At 45.0% G+C, this 13,909-nt stretch overlaps 1 protein-coding gene across 4 annotated transcripts in view; it reads left to right on the top strand.

The window, feature by feature from the left end:
* The window catches only part of LOC110502147 (tyrosine-protein phosphatase non-receptor type 4), a 111,569-nt gene extending 99,329 nt beyond the window's left edge, over positions 1–12,240 (top strand). For 3 of the 4 annotated variants that reach the window (XM_036959299.1, XM_036959300.1, XM_036959298.1), the window contains 3 exons: positions 219–367; positions 5,307–5,442; positions 11,897–12,240. In XM_036959299.1, coding sequence (XP_036815194.1) covers positions 219–367; positions 5,307–5,442; positions 11,897–12,121 — 510 coding nt within the window. In that variant the 3' untranslated portion in view covers positions 12,122–12,240. The remainder of the gene's footprint in view (positions 1–218; positions 368–5,306; positions 5,443–11,896) is intronic. The other variant, XM_036959301.1, reaches the window with a different exon arrangement.
* Positions 12,241–13,909: the final 1,669 nt, after the last annotated feature.

The raw sequence follows: 13,909 nt of genomic DNA, 5'->3' as shown, positions 1-13,909 counted from the left end.
CGGTGAGGTGTCTCAGTGTGTGTCGGTGAGGTGTCTCAGTGTGTGTCGGTGAGGTGTCTCAGTGTGTGTCGGTGAGGTGTCTCAGTGTGTGTCGGTGAGGTGTCTCAGTGTGTGTCGTGGTGGGATGGTAATAAAGGGGGGTGCAGAGCGGACAGTCTTTTTTTGTTTTTTTGTTGTCATGGCAACATTGCACTGACTGTACTGTTGTGTGATGACAGAGCGAGGAGGTCCGGGAGTTGACCCAGATCCAGTACGTGGCCTGGCCGGACCATGGCGTCCCCGATGACTCCATGGACTTCCTGGACTTTGTCAGCCTGGTGCGAAGCAAACGAGCCGGCAAGGATGAGCCCATGGTGGTCCACTGCAGGTAGGGAACATAATGCATGACACACATCCTTAGATGTATAGCAAGAAATGGTCTTATGTTTTCACTAAACAACTCATCACAGGATCCCTCGATCTGACCTCAGCCCTTGTGTCTCAACTACAGAGGCTACTCCTCTCCCTATTTGTGGAACTGTCTGAATGTTCTACTAGACTCCTACACACTGCTGTAGTACACAGCCCAGTGGAACTGTCTGAATGTTCTACTAGACTCCTACACACTGCTGTAGTACACAGCCCAGTGGAGCTGTCTGAATGTTCTACTAGACTCCTACACACTGCTGTAGTACACAGCCCAGTGGAGCTGTCTGACTGTTCTACTAGACTCCTACACACTGCACACTGCTGTAGTACACAGCCCAGTGGAACTGTCTGAATGTTCTACTAGACTCCTACACACTGCTGTAGTACACAGCCCAGTGGAGCTGTCTGACTGTTCTACTAGACTCCTACACACTGCTGTAGTACACAGCCCAGTGGAACTGTCTGAATGTTCTACTAGACTCCTACACACTGCTGTAGTACACAGCCCAGTGGAGCTGTCTGACTGTTCTACTAGACTCCTACACACTGCTGTAGTACACAGCCCAGTGGAACTGTCTGAATGTTCTACTAGACTCCTACACACTGCTGTAGTACACAGCCCAGTGGAGCTGTCTGAATGTTCTACTAGACTCCTACACACTGCTGTAGTACACAGCCCAGTGGAACTGTCTGAATGTTCTACTAGACTCCTACACACTGCTGTAGTACACAGCCCAGTGGAACTGTCTGAATGTTCTACTAGACTCCTACACACTGCTGTAGTACACAGCCCAGTGGAACTGTCTGAATGTTCTACTAGACTCCTACACACTGCTGTAGTACACAGCCCAGTGGAGCTGTCTGACTGTTCTACTAGACTCCTACACACTGCTGTAGTACACAGCCCAGTGGAGCTGTCTGACTGTTCTACTAGACTCCTACACACTGCTGTAGTACACAGCCCAGTGGAGCTGTCTGACTGTTCTACTAGACTCCTACACACTGCTGTAGTACACAGCCCAGTGGAGCTGTCTGAATGTTCTACTAGACTCCTACACACTGCTGTAGTACACAGCCCAGTGGAACTGTCTGAATGTTCTACTAGACTCCTACACACTGCTGTAGTACACAGCCCAGTGGAACTGTCTGAATGTTCTACTAGACTCCTACACACTGCTGTAGTACACAGCCCAGTGGAGCTGTCTGACTGTTCTACTAGACTCCTACACACTGCACACTGCTGTAGTACACAGCCCAGTGGAACTGTCTGAATGTTCTACTAGACTCCTACACACTGCTGTAGTACACAGCCCAGTGGAGCTGTCTGACTGTTCTACTAGACTCCTACACACTGCTGTAGTACACAGCCCAGTGGAACTGTCTGAATGTTCTACTAGACTCCTACACACTGCTGTAGTACACAGCCCAGTGGAACTGTCTGAATGTTCTACTAGACTCCTACACACTGCTGTAGTACACAGCCCAGTGGAGCTGTCTGACTGTTCTACTAGACTCCTACACACTGCTGTAGTACACAGCCCAGTGGAACTGTCTGAATGTTCTACTAGACTCCTACACACTGCTGTAGTACACAGCCCAGTGGAGCTGTCTGACTGTTCTACTAGACTCCTACACACTGCTGTAGTACACAGCCCAGTGGAGCTGTCTGACTGTTCTACTAGACTCCTACACACTGCTGTAGTACACAGCCCAGTGGAACTGTCTGACTGTTCTACTAGACTCCTACACACTGCTGTAGTACACAGCCCAGTGGAGCTGTCTGACTGTTCTACTAGACTCCTACACACTGCTGTAGTACACAGCCCAGTGGAGCTGTCTGACTGTTCTACTAGACTCCTACACACTACTGTAGTACACAGCCCAGTGGAGCTGTCTGAATGTTCTACTAGACTCCTACACACTGCTGTAGTACACAGCCCAGTGGAGCTGTCTGACTGTTCTACTAGACTCCTACACACTGCTGTAGTACACAGCCCAGTGGAGCTGTCTGACTGTTCTACTAGACTCCTACACACTGCTGTAGTACACAGCCCAGTGGAGCTGTCTGACTGTTCTACTAGACTCCTACACACTGCTGTAGTACACAGCCCAGTGGAACTGTCTGAATGTTCTACTAGACTCCTACACACTGCTGTAGTACACAGCCCAGTGGAGCTGTCTGACTGTTCTACTAGACTCCTACACACTGCACACTGCTGTAGTACACAGCCCAGTGGAGCTGTCTGACTGTTCTACTAGACTCCTACACACTGCTGTAGTACACAGCCCAGTGGAGCTGTCTGACTGTTCTACTAGACTCCTACACACTGCTGTAGTACACAGCCCAGTGGAGCTGTCTGACTGTTCTACTAGACTCCTACACACTGCTGTAGTACACAGCCCAGTGGAGCTGTCTGAATGTTCTACTAGACTCCTACACACTGCTGTAGTACACAGCCCAGTGGAGCTGTCTGACTGTTCTACTAGACTCCTACACACTGCACACTGCTGTAGTACACAGCCCAGTGGAGCTGTCTGACTGTTCTACTAGACTCCTACACACTGCTGTAGTACACAGCCCAGTGGAGCTGTCTGAATGTTCTACTAGACTCCTACACACTGCTGTAGTACACAGCCCAGTGGAACTGTCTGACTGTTCTACTAGACTCCTACACACTGCTGTAGTACACAGCCCAGTGGAGCTGTCTGAATGTTCTACTAGACTCCTACACACTGCACACTGCTTTAGTACACAGCCCAGTGGAGCTGTCTGACTGTTCTACTAGACTCCTACACACTGCTGTAGTACACAGCCCAGTGGAGCTGTCTGAATGTTCTACTAGACTCCTACACACTGCTGTAGTACACAGCCCAGTGGAGCTGTCTGACTGTTCTACTAGACTCCTTCACACTGCTGTAGTACACAGCCCAGTGGAGCTGTCTGACTGTTCTACTAGACTCCTACACACTGCTGTAGTACACAGCCCAGTGGAGCTGTCTGACTGTTCTACTAGACTCCTACACACTGCTGTAGTACACAGCCCAGTGGAACTGTCTGACTGTTCTACTAGACTCCTACACACTGCACACTGCTTTAGTACACAGCCCAGTGGAGCTGTCTGACTGTTCTACTAGACTCCTACACACTGCTGTAGTACACAGCCCAGTGGAGCTGTCTGACTGTTCTACTAGACTCCTACACACTGCTGTAGTACACAGCCCAGTGGAGCTGTCTGACTGTTCTACTAGACTCCTACACACTGCACACTGCTGTAGTACACAGCCCAGTGGAGCTGTCTGACTGTTCTACTAGACTCCTACACACTGCTGTAGTACACAGCCCAGTGGAGCTGTCTGACTGTTCTACTAGACTCCTACACACTGCTGTAGTACACAGCCCAGTGGAACTGTCTGAATGTTCTACTAGACTCCTACACACTGCTGTAGTACACAGCCCAGTGGAGCTGTCTGACTGTTCTACTAGACTCCTACACACTGCACACTGCTTTAGTACACAGCCCAGTGGAGCTGTCTGACTGTTCTACTAGACTCCTACACACTGCTGTAGTACACAGCCCAGTGGAACTGTCTGACTGTTATACTAGACTCCTACACACTGCTGTAGTACACAGCCCAGTGGAGCTGTCTGACTGTTCTACTAGACTCCTACACACTGCTTTAGTACACACACAATAATTATCCACTGATTTAACCCTCTAGAGTCTAAGCCGCAGGGGGTTCTACTGAGTTAACATATGGAAGTGTTTTAAGATGGTCATACCATGGATCATTTAGATATTTGATATTTTAGGACCCCTTCAGGTATAAACAAATATATTTTCATGTTTTTTTGTTAGATAAACACATTGTCCCCCAGAACATCTAAAGGAAGTTTGTTCTGAAGTGTCTGTTCTATATCTGAGAGATACAAGATAGATCAGGAAACTATTGTATTTATTTTGACACATTTTTTTTTAGGTGCTAAACTACTTCCATACATTTTTTTTTACTGGTACCCGGTAACCTTCAGGCAAGTCTTGAGGCTTGTGGGGGCGGAGTAGAGAAAAACAACAGAGACTCACCTTTCCGTAGAGGGGTCATAATAGTTTGGGCCATACCGTTCGGATCCTACAGCCGTTCTCTTGAGAAGACTGATTTTTCTGGGAAGTCTCATGGTCTAACAAACACCACTAGCTCTGCCTCCTTTCACTGCAGATGTAGAAGACTGATTTTTCTGGGAAGTCTCATGGTCTAACAAACACCACTAGCTCTGCCTCCTTTCACTGCAGATGTAGAAGACTGATTTTCCGGGAAGTCTCATGGTCTAACAAACACCACTAGCTCTGCCTCCTTTCACTGCAGATGTAGAAGACTGATTTTCGGGATGTCTCATGGTCTAACAAACACCACTAGCTCTGCCTCCTTTCACTGCAGATGTAGAAGACTGATTTTTCTGGGAAGTCTCATGGTCTAACAAACACCACTAGCTCTGCCTCCTTTCACTGCAGATGTAGAAGACTGATTTTCGGGATGTCTCATGGTCTAACAAACACCACTAGCTCTGCCTCCTTTCACTGCAGATGTAGAAGACTGATTTTCTGGGAAGTCTCATGGTCTAACAAACACCACTAGCTCTGCCTCCTTTCACTGCAGATGTAGAAGACTGATTTCAACGGATACGGTGGATTGAGATACAGCCCATGCAGATATCTAGTTTAAACAGACAGATTTTTATGTGGATTTTTTTACAATGTTCATTGGATTTCAGCGGGGCTGCGGAAATTGACTCGAGAGTTTTAAAAGGTAGAAATGATGTCATGAGTTTGTTCTTCCTCCGCCCCCCTTCCCTCCTCTCCTCCTCCTCTCCCCTTCTCTCCCGCTTGTGTGTCATCACTCAGCGCAGGGATTGGCCGAACGGGAGTTCTCATCACCATGGAGACAGCGTTGTGCCTGATGGAGTGCAGTCAGCCCATCTATCCATTAGACATAGTCAGAACCATGAGGGACCAGAGAGCCATGATGATTCAGACACCTGTAAGTCCTCCTTTCTTTTCTTCATCCTCCTTTTCTAACCTACTATTAATCATCCTTCTCTCTCTCTCTCTCTAGTTCTCTCTCTCTCTCTCTCTCTCTCTAGTTCTCTCTCTCTCTCTCTAGTTCTCTCTCTCTCTCTCTAGTTCTCTCTCTCTCTCTCTCTCTCTCTCTCTCTCTCTCTCTCTCTCTCTCTCTAGTTCTCTCTCTCTAGTTCTCTCTCTCTCTAGTTCTCTCTAGTTCTCTCTCTCTCAATTCAATTCAAGGGCTTTATTGGCATGGGAAACGTGTTAACATTGTCAAAGCAAGTGAGCTAGATAATATATAAAGTTAATATATATAAAGTGAAATAAACAATAAATTAACAGTAAACATTACACATACAGAAGTTTCAAAAACAATAAAGACATTACAAATGTCATATTATATATATATATATATACAGTGTTTTAACAATGTACAAATGGTTAAAGGACACAAGATAAAATAAATAAGCATAAATATGGGTTGTATTTACAATGGTGTTTGTTCTTCACTGGTTGCCCTTTTCTCGTGGCAACAGGTCACAAATCTTGCTGCTGTGATGGCACACTGTGCAATTTCACCCAGTAGATATCGGAGTTTATCAAAATTGGATTTGTTTTCGAATTCTTTGTGGATCTGTGTAATCTGAGGGAAATATGTCTCTCTAATATGGTCATACATTGGGCAGGAGGTTAGGAAGTGCAGCTCAGTTTCCACCTCATTTTGTGGGCAGTGAGCACATAGCCTGTCTTCACTTGAGAGCCATGTCTGCCTACGGCGGCCTTTCTCAATAGCAAGGCTATGCTCACTGAGTCTGTACATAGTCAAAGCTTTCCTTAATTTTGGGTCAGTCACAGTGGTCAGGTATTCTGCCACTGTGTAATCTCTGTGTAGGGCCAAATAGCATTCTAGTTTGCTCTGTTTTTTTGTTAATTCTTTCCAATGTGTCAAGTAAATATCTTTTTGTTTTCTCATGATTTGGTTGGGTCTAATTGTGCTTCTGTCCTGGGGCTCTGGAGGGTGTGTTTGTGTTTGTGAACAGAGCCCCAGGACCAGCTTGCTTAGGTGACTCTTCTCCAGGTTCATCTCTCTGTAGGTGATGGCTTTGTTATGGAAGGTTTGGGAGTCGCTTCCTTTTAGGTGGTTATAGAATTTAACGGCTCTTTTCTGGATTTTGATAATTAGTGGGTATCGGCCTAATTCTGCTCTGCATGCATTATTTGGTGTTCTACGTTGTACACGGAGGATATTTTTGCAGAATTCTGCGTGCAGAGTCTCAATTTGGTGTTTGTCCCATTTTGTGAAGTCTTGGTTGGTGAGCGGACCCCAGACCGTACAACCATAAAGGGCAATGGGCTCTATGACTGATTCAAGTATTTTTAGCCAAATCTTAATTGGTATGTTGAAATTTATGTTCCTTTTGATGGCATAGAATGCCCTTCTTGCCTTGTCTCTCAGATCGTTCACAGCTTTGTGGAAGTTACCTGTGGCGCTGTCTCTCTCTCTCTCTCTCTCTAGTTGTCTCTCTCTCTCTCTCTCTCTCTAGTTGTCTCTCTCTCTCTCTCTCTCTCTAGTTGTCTCTCTCTCTCTCTCTCTCTCTAGTTGTCTCTCTCTCTCTCTCTCTCTAGTTGTCTCTCTCTCTCTCTCTCTAGTTGTCTCTCTCTCTCTCTCTAGTTGTGTCTCTCTCTCTCTCTCTAGTTGTGTCTCTCTCTCTCTCTCTAGTTGTGTCTCTCTCTCTCTCTCTAGTTGTCTCTCTCTCTCTCTAGTTGTCTCTCTCTCTCTCTAGTTGTCTCTCTCTCGCTCTCTCTAGTTCTATCTCTCTCTCTCTAGTTCTCTCTCTCTCTAGTTCTCTCTCTCTCTCTAGTTCTCTCTCTCTCTCTAGTTCTCTCTCTCTCTCTTGTTCTCTCTCTCTCGTTCTCTCTCTCTCCTTCTCTCTCTCTCGTTCTCTCGTTCTCGTTCTCTCGTTCTCTCTCTCTCTAGTTCACTCTCTCTCTAGTTCTCTCTCGTTCTCTCTCTCTCTCTTAGTTCTCTCTCTCTCTAGTTCTCTCTCTCGTTCTCTCTCTCTCTCTAGTTCTCTCTTCATCTTCCTCTCTCTTTTACCCCTTCTCTTTTCCTCCTCACGCTCTCTTCTTCCTCCTCCTTTTCTGGGCAGGCTCGCCTCCTCCAAGATGGCTCCGTTTAGCCTCTGAAGACAACCGAAACAATCTGTGTTGGTGTGTTAAGTAATACCAGATGGAGCACAGTGTAGAATAGAACAGTGTTACTACCTGAAAGGAGAGGGTCATCCTACTAGGAAGATGTTTTATTCATCCTTGTTGTATTGTCAGTGGTAGACTTTCCATTGTTACAGTCTACCAGTGATAATCTCTTGTGCCATGAGAATGCCATTGTCTCTCCAGATTCCCATTTTTAGACTAGGTGTAAGGATTTTGTTTCGTACACTCGCTGGGTTCTCTGGTATTGAGTCTGGGCTACAGTATAATACCGTATATACATTGAGCTCAAAGTATTGGGACAGAGACACATTCTTTGTTGTTTTGGCTCTATACTTCAGCACTTTAACGTCATTGTATAATTTCAAATCTAAAGTGAGGACTGTCCTCTTTAATTTGAGGGTATTTTCATCCATATCGGCGTGAACCGTTTAGAAATCACAGCACATTTTGTACAACATCAACCCATTTTAGGGGACCAAATGTATGGGAACAAATTTGCTTACATTCGTATTTAACAGGGTATGTGAGTGGAGTTGAGCGGTTTGAAATCCCTCTCATCGCTCATGGGAGCGGTGCGTGCTCATGGGAGCGGTGCGTGCTCATGGGAGCGGTGCGTGCTCATGGGAGCGGTGCGTGCTCATGGGAGCGGTGCGTGCTCATGAGAGCGGTGCGTGCTCATGGGAGCGCTGCGTGCTCATGGGAGCGCTGCGTGCTCGTGGGAGCGCTGCGTGCTCGTGGGAGCGGTGCGTGCTCGTGGGAGCGGTGCGTGCTCGTGGGAGCGGTGCGTGCTCGTGGGAGCGCTGCGTGCTCGTGGGAGCGGTGCGTGCTCGTGGGAGCGCTGCGTGCTCGTGGGAGCGCTGCGTGCTCGTGGGAGCGCTGCGTGCTCGTGGGAGCGCTGCGTGCTCGTGGGAGCGCTGCGTGCTCGTGGGAGCGCTGCGTGCACACCGATTGCTCCACATCCTTTCCCAAATCACTCCATTCATTAAAATCACCATTTAACCAACACCCCATCTATTTTCATGACGACCTGAACCTACCATTTGCTTTTGTAGTATTGAAACCAAACCATATGATTTGAATGAAAAGTATTATAATAAACAACAGGAAAAGGGGACTAAGAAGCGTTCATCATTTCAAATGGGCTACATGTCGTATTAAACATCATTATAAACACTCTGAATAGGAGCCAGACAGGGAGCCTAAGAAGGAACAAAAATGAATTATTTAGGCCATATTATTTAAATTATTTCAAGGCTATAGCCTACAAATAAATACATTTGTGAATGTGACACACTAGGCTGGTAGGGACATAACGCGCTCAGAATTTAATCAACATTTTGTTGTATTCAATCATTATAGTCTATAAATGGCACATATAGGCTGGGACTTACTTAGAATGAAATGCACATTACATTAAAAATGCCTTATTAGGCTCCATCTACAGTGCCTTTTGAATTTGTTTTTAGAAACATGAGTTTAGCCAGAGTCTCATGCGATGGTACTCTGAGAGCAGGCCAGCACCAGTGAATACCCTCTCGGTGCTCGCAGAGCCACTGCGGATGCTGAACACCCTTTGGGCCACTCTTGCCAGACTGGGCAGGGATGTGTCGTTTTTTATATTATTTTTGTAATAGTTTCTCTGTTTGTATGCCTGAAGGGGTTTAGTTCAAACAACCCTATTAAAACGGAAAGGTTCTTGAAAGGGATAATAGACCCTTTATTTCTTCATATACTCATATACATTCCCAAACGAGAGACCGTGGATTGGTTGATTGGCAGCATTCGCACAAAACTGAAAGCGCGAACCACTGCTTTTAACCAGGATAAGGTGACCGGAAACATGACCGAATACAAACAGTGTAGCTATTCCCTCCGCAAGGCAATCAAACAAGCTAAGTGTCAGTATAGAGACAAAGTAGAGTCGCAATTCAACGGCTCAGACACGAGGTACGTGGCAGGGTCTACTGTCAATCACAGATTACAAAAAGAAAACCAGCCCCGTCACGGACCAGGATGTCTTGCTCCCAGACAGACCAACATTGAGTGGCTGCTGCCAACATACTGACTCAACTCCAGCCACTTTAATAATGGGAATTGATGTAAAAAATGTATCACTAGTCACTTTAAACAATGCCACTTAATATAATGTTTACATACCCTACATTATTCATCTCATATGTATATACTGTACTCATACCATCTACTGCATCTTGCCATCTTTATGTAATATATGTATCACTAGCCACTTTAAACAATGCCACTTTTATATGCTTACATACCCTACATTACTCATCTCATATGTATATACTGTACTCTATACCATCTACTGCATCTTGCCTATGCCGTTCTGTACCATCACTCATTCATATATCTTTATGTACATATTCTTTATCCCTTTACACTTGTGTGTAAGGTACTAAGGTAGTAGTTTTTGGAATTGTTAGTTAGATTACTCGTTGGTTATTACTGCATTGTCGGAACTAGAAGCACAAGCATTTCACTACACTCGCATTAACATCTGCTAACCATGTGTATGTGACAAATAAAATTTGATTTGATTTACTTATAATGATGTTTTTATTCTGGCTTGAACAGTCGCCAAGATTATATTTGGTCGTGATCTCTGCAAAATACCTATTTTGGATGCAGCAGCAGTTAGCTAGAATGCTAAGGCTCATTGATATCGGCCGTAGCAAAATCTAGCCAAAGAGCCGTTTTACTGGTTGAAGTTCAAGTGTTACCTAATTATAATGCAGTTGATTTGCGATGTTGACACAAACATTATATTAAGCAGGAAATTCATACGAGCCTTAAAATCCAAATATAATCCAAAAGCAGTGTGAAATGCACTCGTAAGCAACATGTAAATTAAGTTGGGTTTTTTTGCTATAAGAACAGAAGAACCAATGATGACCTATTGTGTATATAGAATAGAATGAAAATGAACTAAACTTTTAAGAGATCGGATTTTTTGTTTATAAATACTTTGCTACAATGACACCCTTAGGTAGCTTCCCTCCTCGTTCCTTTCTGTTGGCATGTACGCGTCATGCTTTCAGGATAACCGTCTTTCCACAAGGATTCTTTAGTCACCGCATCTCTGCACTGCCTCTCTTGCTCTTGGTCCTCCTCATCTTTGTAAGTCACCTTTTATAACAGATATTTAACATACTCCATGACAGTGTCTAAAGCAAGGGGCTATAGGGGCGGCAGGGTAGCCTAGTGGTTAGAGCTTTGGACCGAGAGTAACCGAAAGGTTGCAAGATCGAATCCCCGAGCTGACAAGGTAAAAATCTGTCGTTCTGCCAAGGCAGTTAACCCACTAGGCTGTCATTGAAAATAAGAATTTGTTCTTAACTGATTTGCCTAGTTAAATAAAGATATAAAAAAAATATAAATAAAAACCAGCAGCACACAAGTAAACAACAAATGCATGCTGGGCCGGGCAAAAGCTCGTTAAGTGAGCGCTACTGGATCGTGCGAGAAGGCCCAGCTTTCAGTCAAATGGGGCAAGCTCCTCGCTCTGCTCCAGCTCCACTCACTGGTATTAAAGTAGTAAAAAGTGAAGTATTTGGTTCCATATTCATAGCACGCAATCATAATGCTGCCGTGATTACGAATAATCCTGAATAAATCTTCAAAAATGATGTGAGAAAGTTAGAAAGCTATTGACCCTGGTCAAAAGTAGTGCACTATATAGGGAATAGGGTGCCGTTTGGGAAGCACACTCTCTTCTCAGTCTCTGAAGAACTTCACATGAGTACAATTTGGCCCCGTGCTCAGAACCAGGGTAGCGGGGGTAGAGAAGCTGCTGCAGCGGTAATTTCATTAGAATATGCTGAGCGCTAATGAGGCTAGGACACCCTCAGGGTCCGGGAGAAATAGGTGGAAGATAATGGCACTAGGGGAAGAGAGAGGCCTCCCTTTCTCCTGTCATGCACACTGAACTATGTGTGTGCACATGCACACACACCCACACAACACACCCTTTTCTTAGTACACAGACACACACTGACATAAACAGTGTACATACGCGCAGACACATTTGCGACACACACAACTGCATTACCCACCTCAGGGAAGTTTATTCACGCCTGGCTCCCTCTGTATCCCAATCACTGGCTGTCCTGGCTCCTTTGCTCATGCCTTGCCATTGGCTCCTAATGTTGTTGACATTCTCTTCCTTCCCCCTCTCTCTTTCTCTTCTGTGTCCTCAGAGCCAGTACAAGTTTGTGTGTGAAGCCATCTTGAGGGTCTATAAGGAAGGCCTGGTCAAACCCCTGAAGCCCACCCTTTACCAGAGAGAAGAAGAAAATGGAGGAGAAGCAGTAGGAGAGGAGGAGGAAGAAGAGGAGGAAGAGGATGTTAGCGTTAGTGTTAGCGCTAGTGTGACCAGTGTGACGAGTGAGACTAGCGCAACCAGCGATTGCCCTGAACCCTGACCCCTTTGACCTGACCTGGGTCAGCGCAGCGCCAGGGAGGTGGAGCCCTGGTTGCCATGCTTACCGCTATGGGCCGAGGAGAGAACAAAGCACTGTTGCACTTTACGCCGTCAAAAAAAACAAAAAACTGAAAGTCATGGACAAATGAATCCAGTGATGTTGAATAGGTACCGTTAGGGGTATTGTGTGTTCAGGGTTAATAATAAAAAAAAAGACATTTAAAACATGGTGAAATTGCTGTAGTAGTGCCGTAAGTACAATGACTGGGCGGGGCTGTGAGAGAGGGAGTGTTTTTAAGAGTGATCGATAAGCCCCTCCAAATGAATCTGCCGTCTTTTCTTCTCTGTCCCTCCGGTCCAACGAGAGACGCCATATTCTTTTCTAATAATATTTATTGTGTTTTTAGTTTGTCAAACCCTGTCCATTGAACAACGTGTATGTTAGAGTGAGTCTTAGCTTCAGGCATCCCAAATGAAATCATAGGTAGTAAACGTTGTCATTCTTTACTTTTTAATGAAAAAAAGTGGTTTAATTTATTATATATTTGAGCTTTTGACAAATTCAGACACTACACATCAGAGCACTTTGTGTCTACCCCTAGCTAACCTTGTGGCTGATGTGGCACTATGCCTTGGTTTTTGCATAGAACAAACAAGGAGCCATTGATGGGCATTGATTGGCATGTTAAACTGTCTAGTTGGTCAACTTTTAGAGCTGTTTACTGTGTCAAGACAGGGGGACGATCTACTCTAAGCAATTTGACAAAGTCCACAGCCACTGAGGGGAGGCTCGACCGTAAAACAATCTTAAGTTACGTTCCTCTCTGTCTTTGTTCGTGTGTCTGTCTCTAAAGAATGTAGAGAATACCAAGAGCATCCAACCAATAATGATTAGAAACCCCACCTCCCCCCTTTTGACATATATTCAAATGGTAGTTAGAGTTTTTAAAACACATTATTGTTTATTGGAGATGATAATCACGTAGAATGTTTTAGGTACAAATTACTGGGCATTTGTAGTACTTGTACCCAACACAGTTATGACATGTTATGCTTCACTCAAACATCTGTGTTCACATTGTCATCAGCTCTTGTATTGGAGTTATCAGCATCCCGCAACAAGAGGTGTCCTTCTTTTCACACTGGTTCAACTGTGTTCACATTGTCATCAGCTCTTGTATTGGAGTTATCAGCATCCCGCAACAAGAGGTGTCCTTCTTTTCACACTGGTTCAACTGTGTTCACATTGTCATCAGCTCTTGTATTGGAGTTATCAGCATCCCGCAACAAGAGGTGTCCTTCTTTTCACACTGGTTCAACTGTGTTCACATTGTCATCAGCTCTTGTATTGGAGTTATCAGCATCCCGCAACAAGAGGTGTCCTTCTTTTCACACTGGTTCAACTGTGTTCACATTGTCATCAGCTCTTGTATTGGAGTTATCAGCATCCCGCAACAAGAGGTGTCCTTCTTTTCACACTGGTTCAACTGTGTTCACATTGTCATCAGCTCTTGTATTGGAGTTATCAGCATCCCGCAACAAGAGGTGTCCTTCTTTTCACACTGGTTCAACTGTGTTCACATTGTCATCAGCTCTTGTATTGGAGTTATCAGCATCCCGCAACAAGAGGTGTCCTTCTTTTCACACTGGTTCAACTGTGTTCACATTGTCATCAGCTCTTGTATTGGAGTTATCAGCATCCCTCAACAAGAGGTGTCCTTCTTTTCACACTGGTTCAACTGTGTTCACATTGTCATCAGCTCTTGTATTGGAGTTATCAGCATCCCTC

Source organism: Oncorhynchus mykiss, chromosome 22, assembly GCF_013265735.2.
Source record: "Oncorhynchus mykiss isolate Arlee chromosome 22, USDA_OmykA_1.1, whole genome shotgun sequence".
NCBI lineage: Eukaryota > Metazoa > Chordata > Actinopteri > Salmoniformes > Salmonidae > Oncorhynchus > Oncorhynchus mykiss.
The sequence above is the reverse complement of the archived record's forward strand: the minus strand, read 5'-3'. Positions and strand labels throughout refer to the sequence as shown.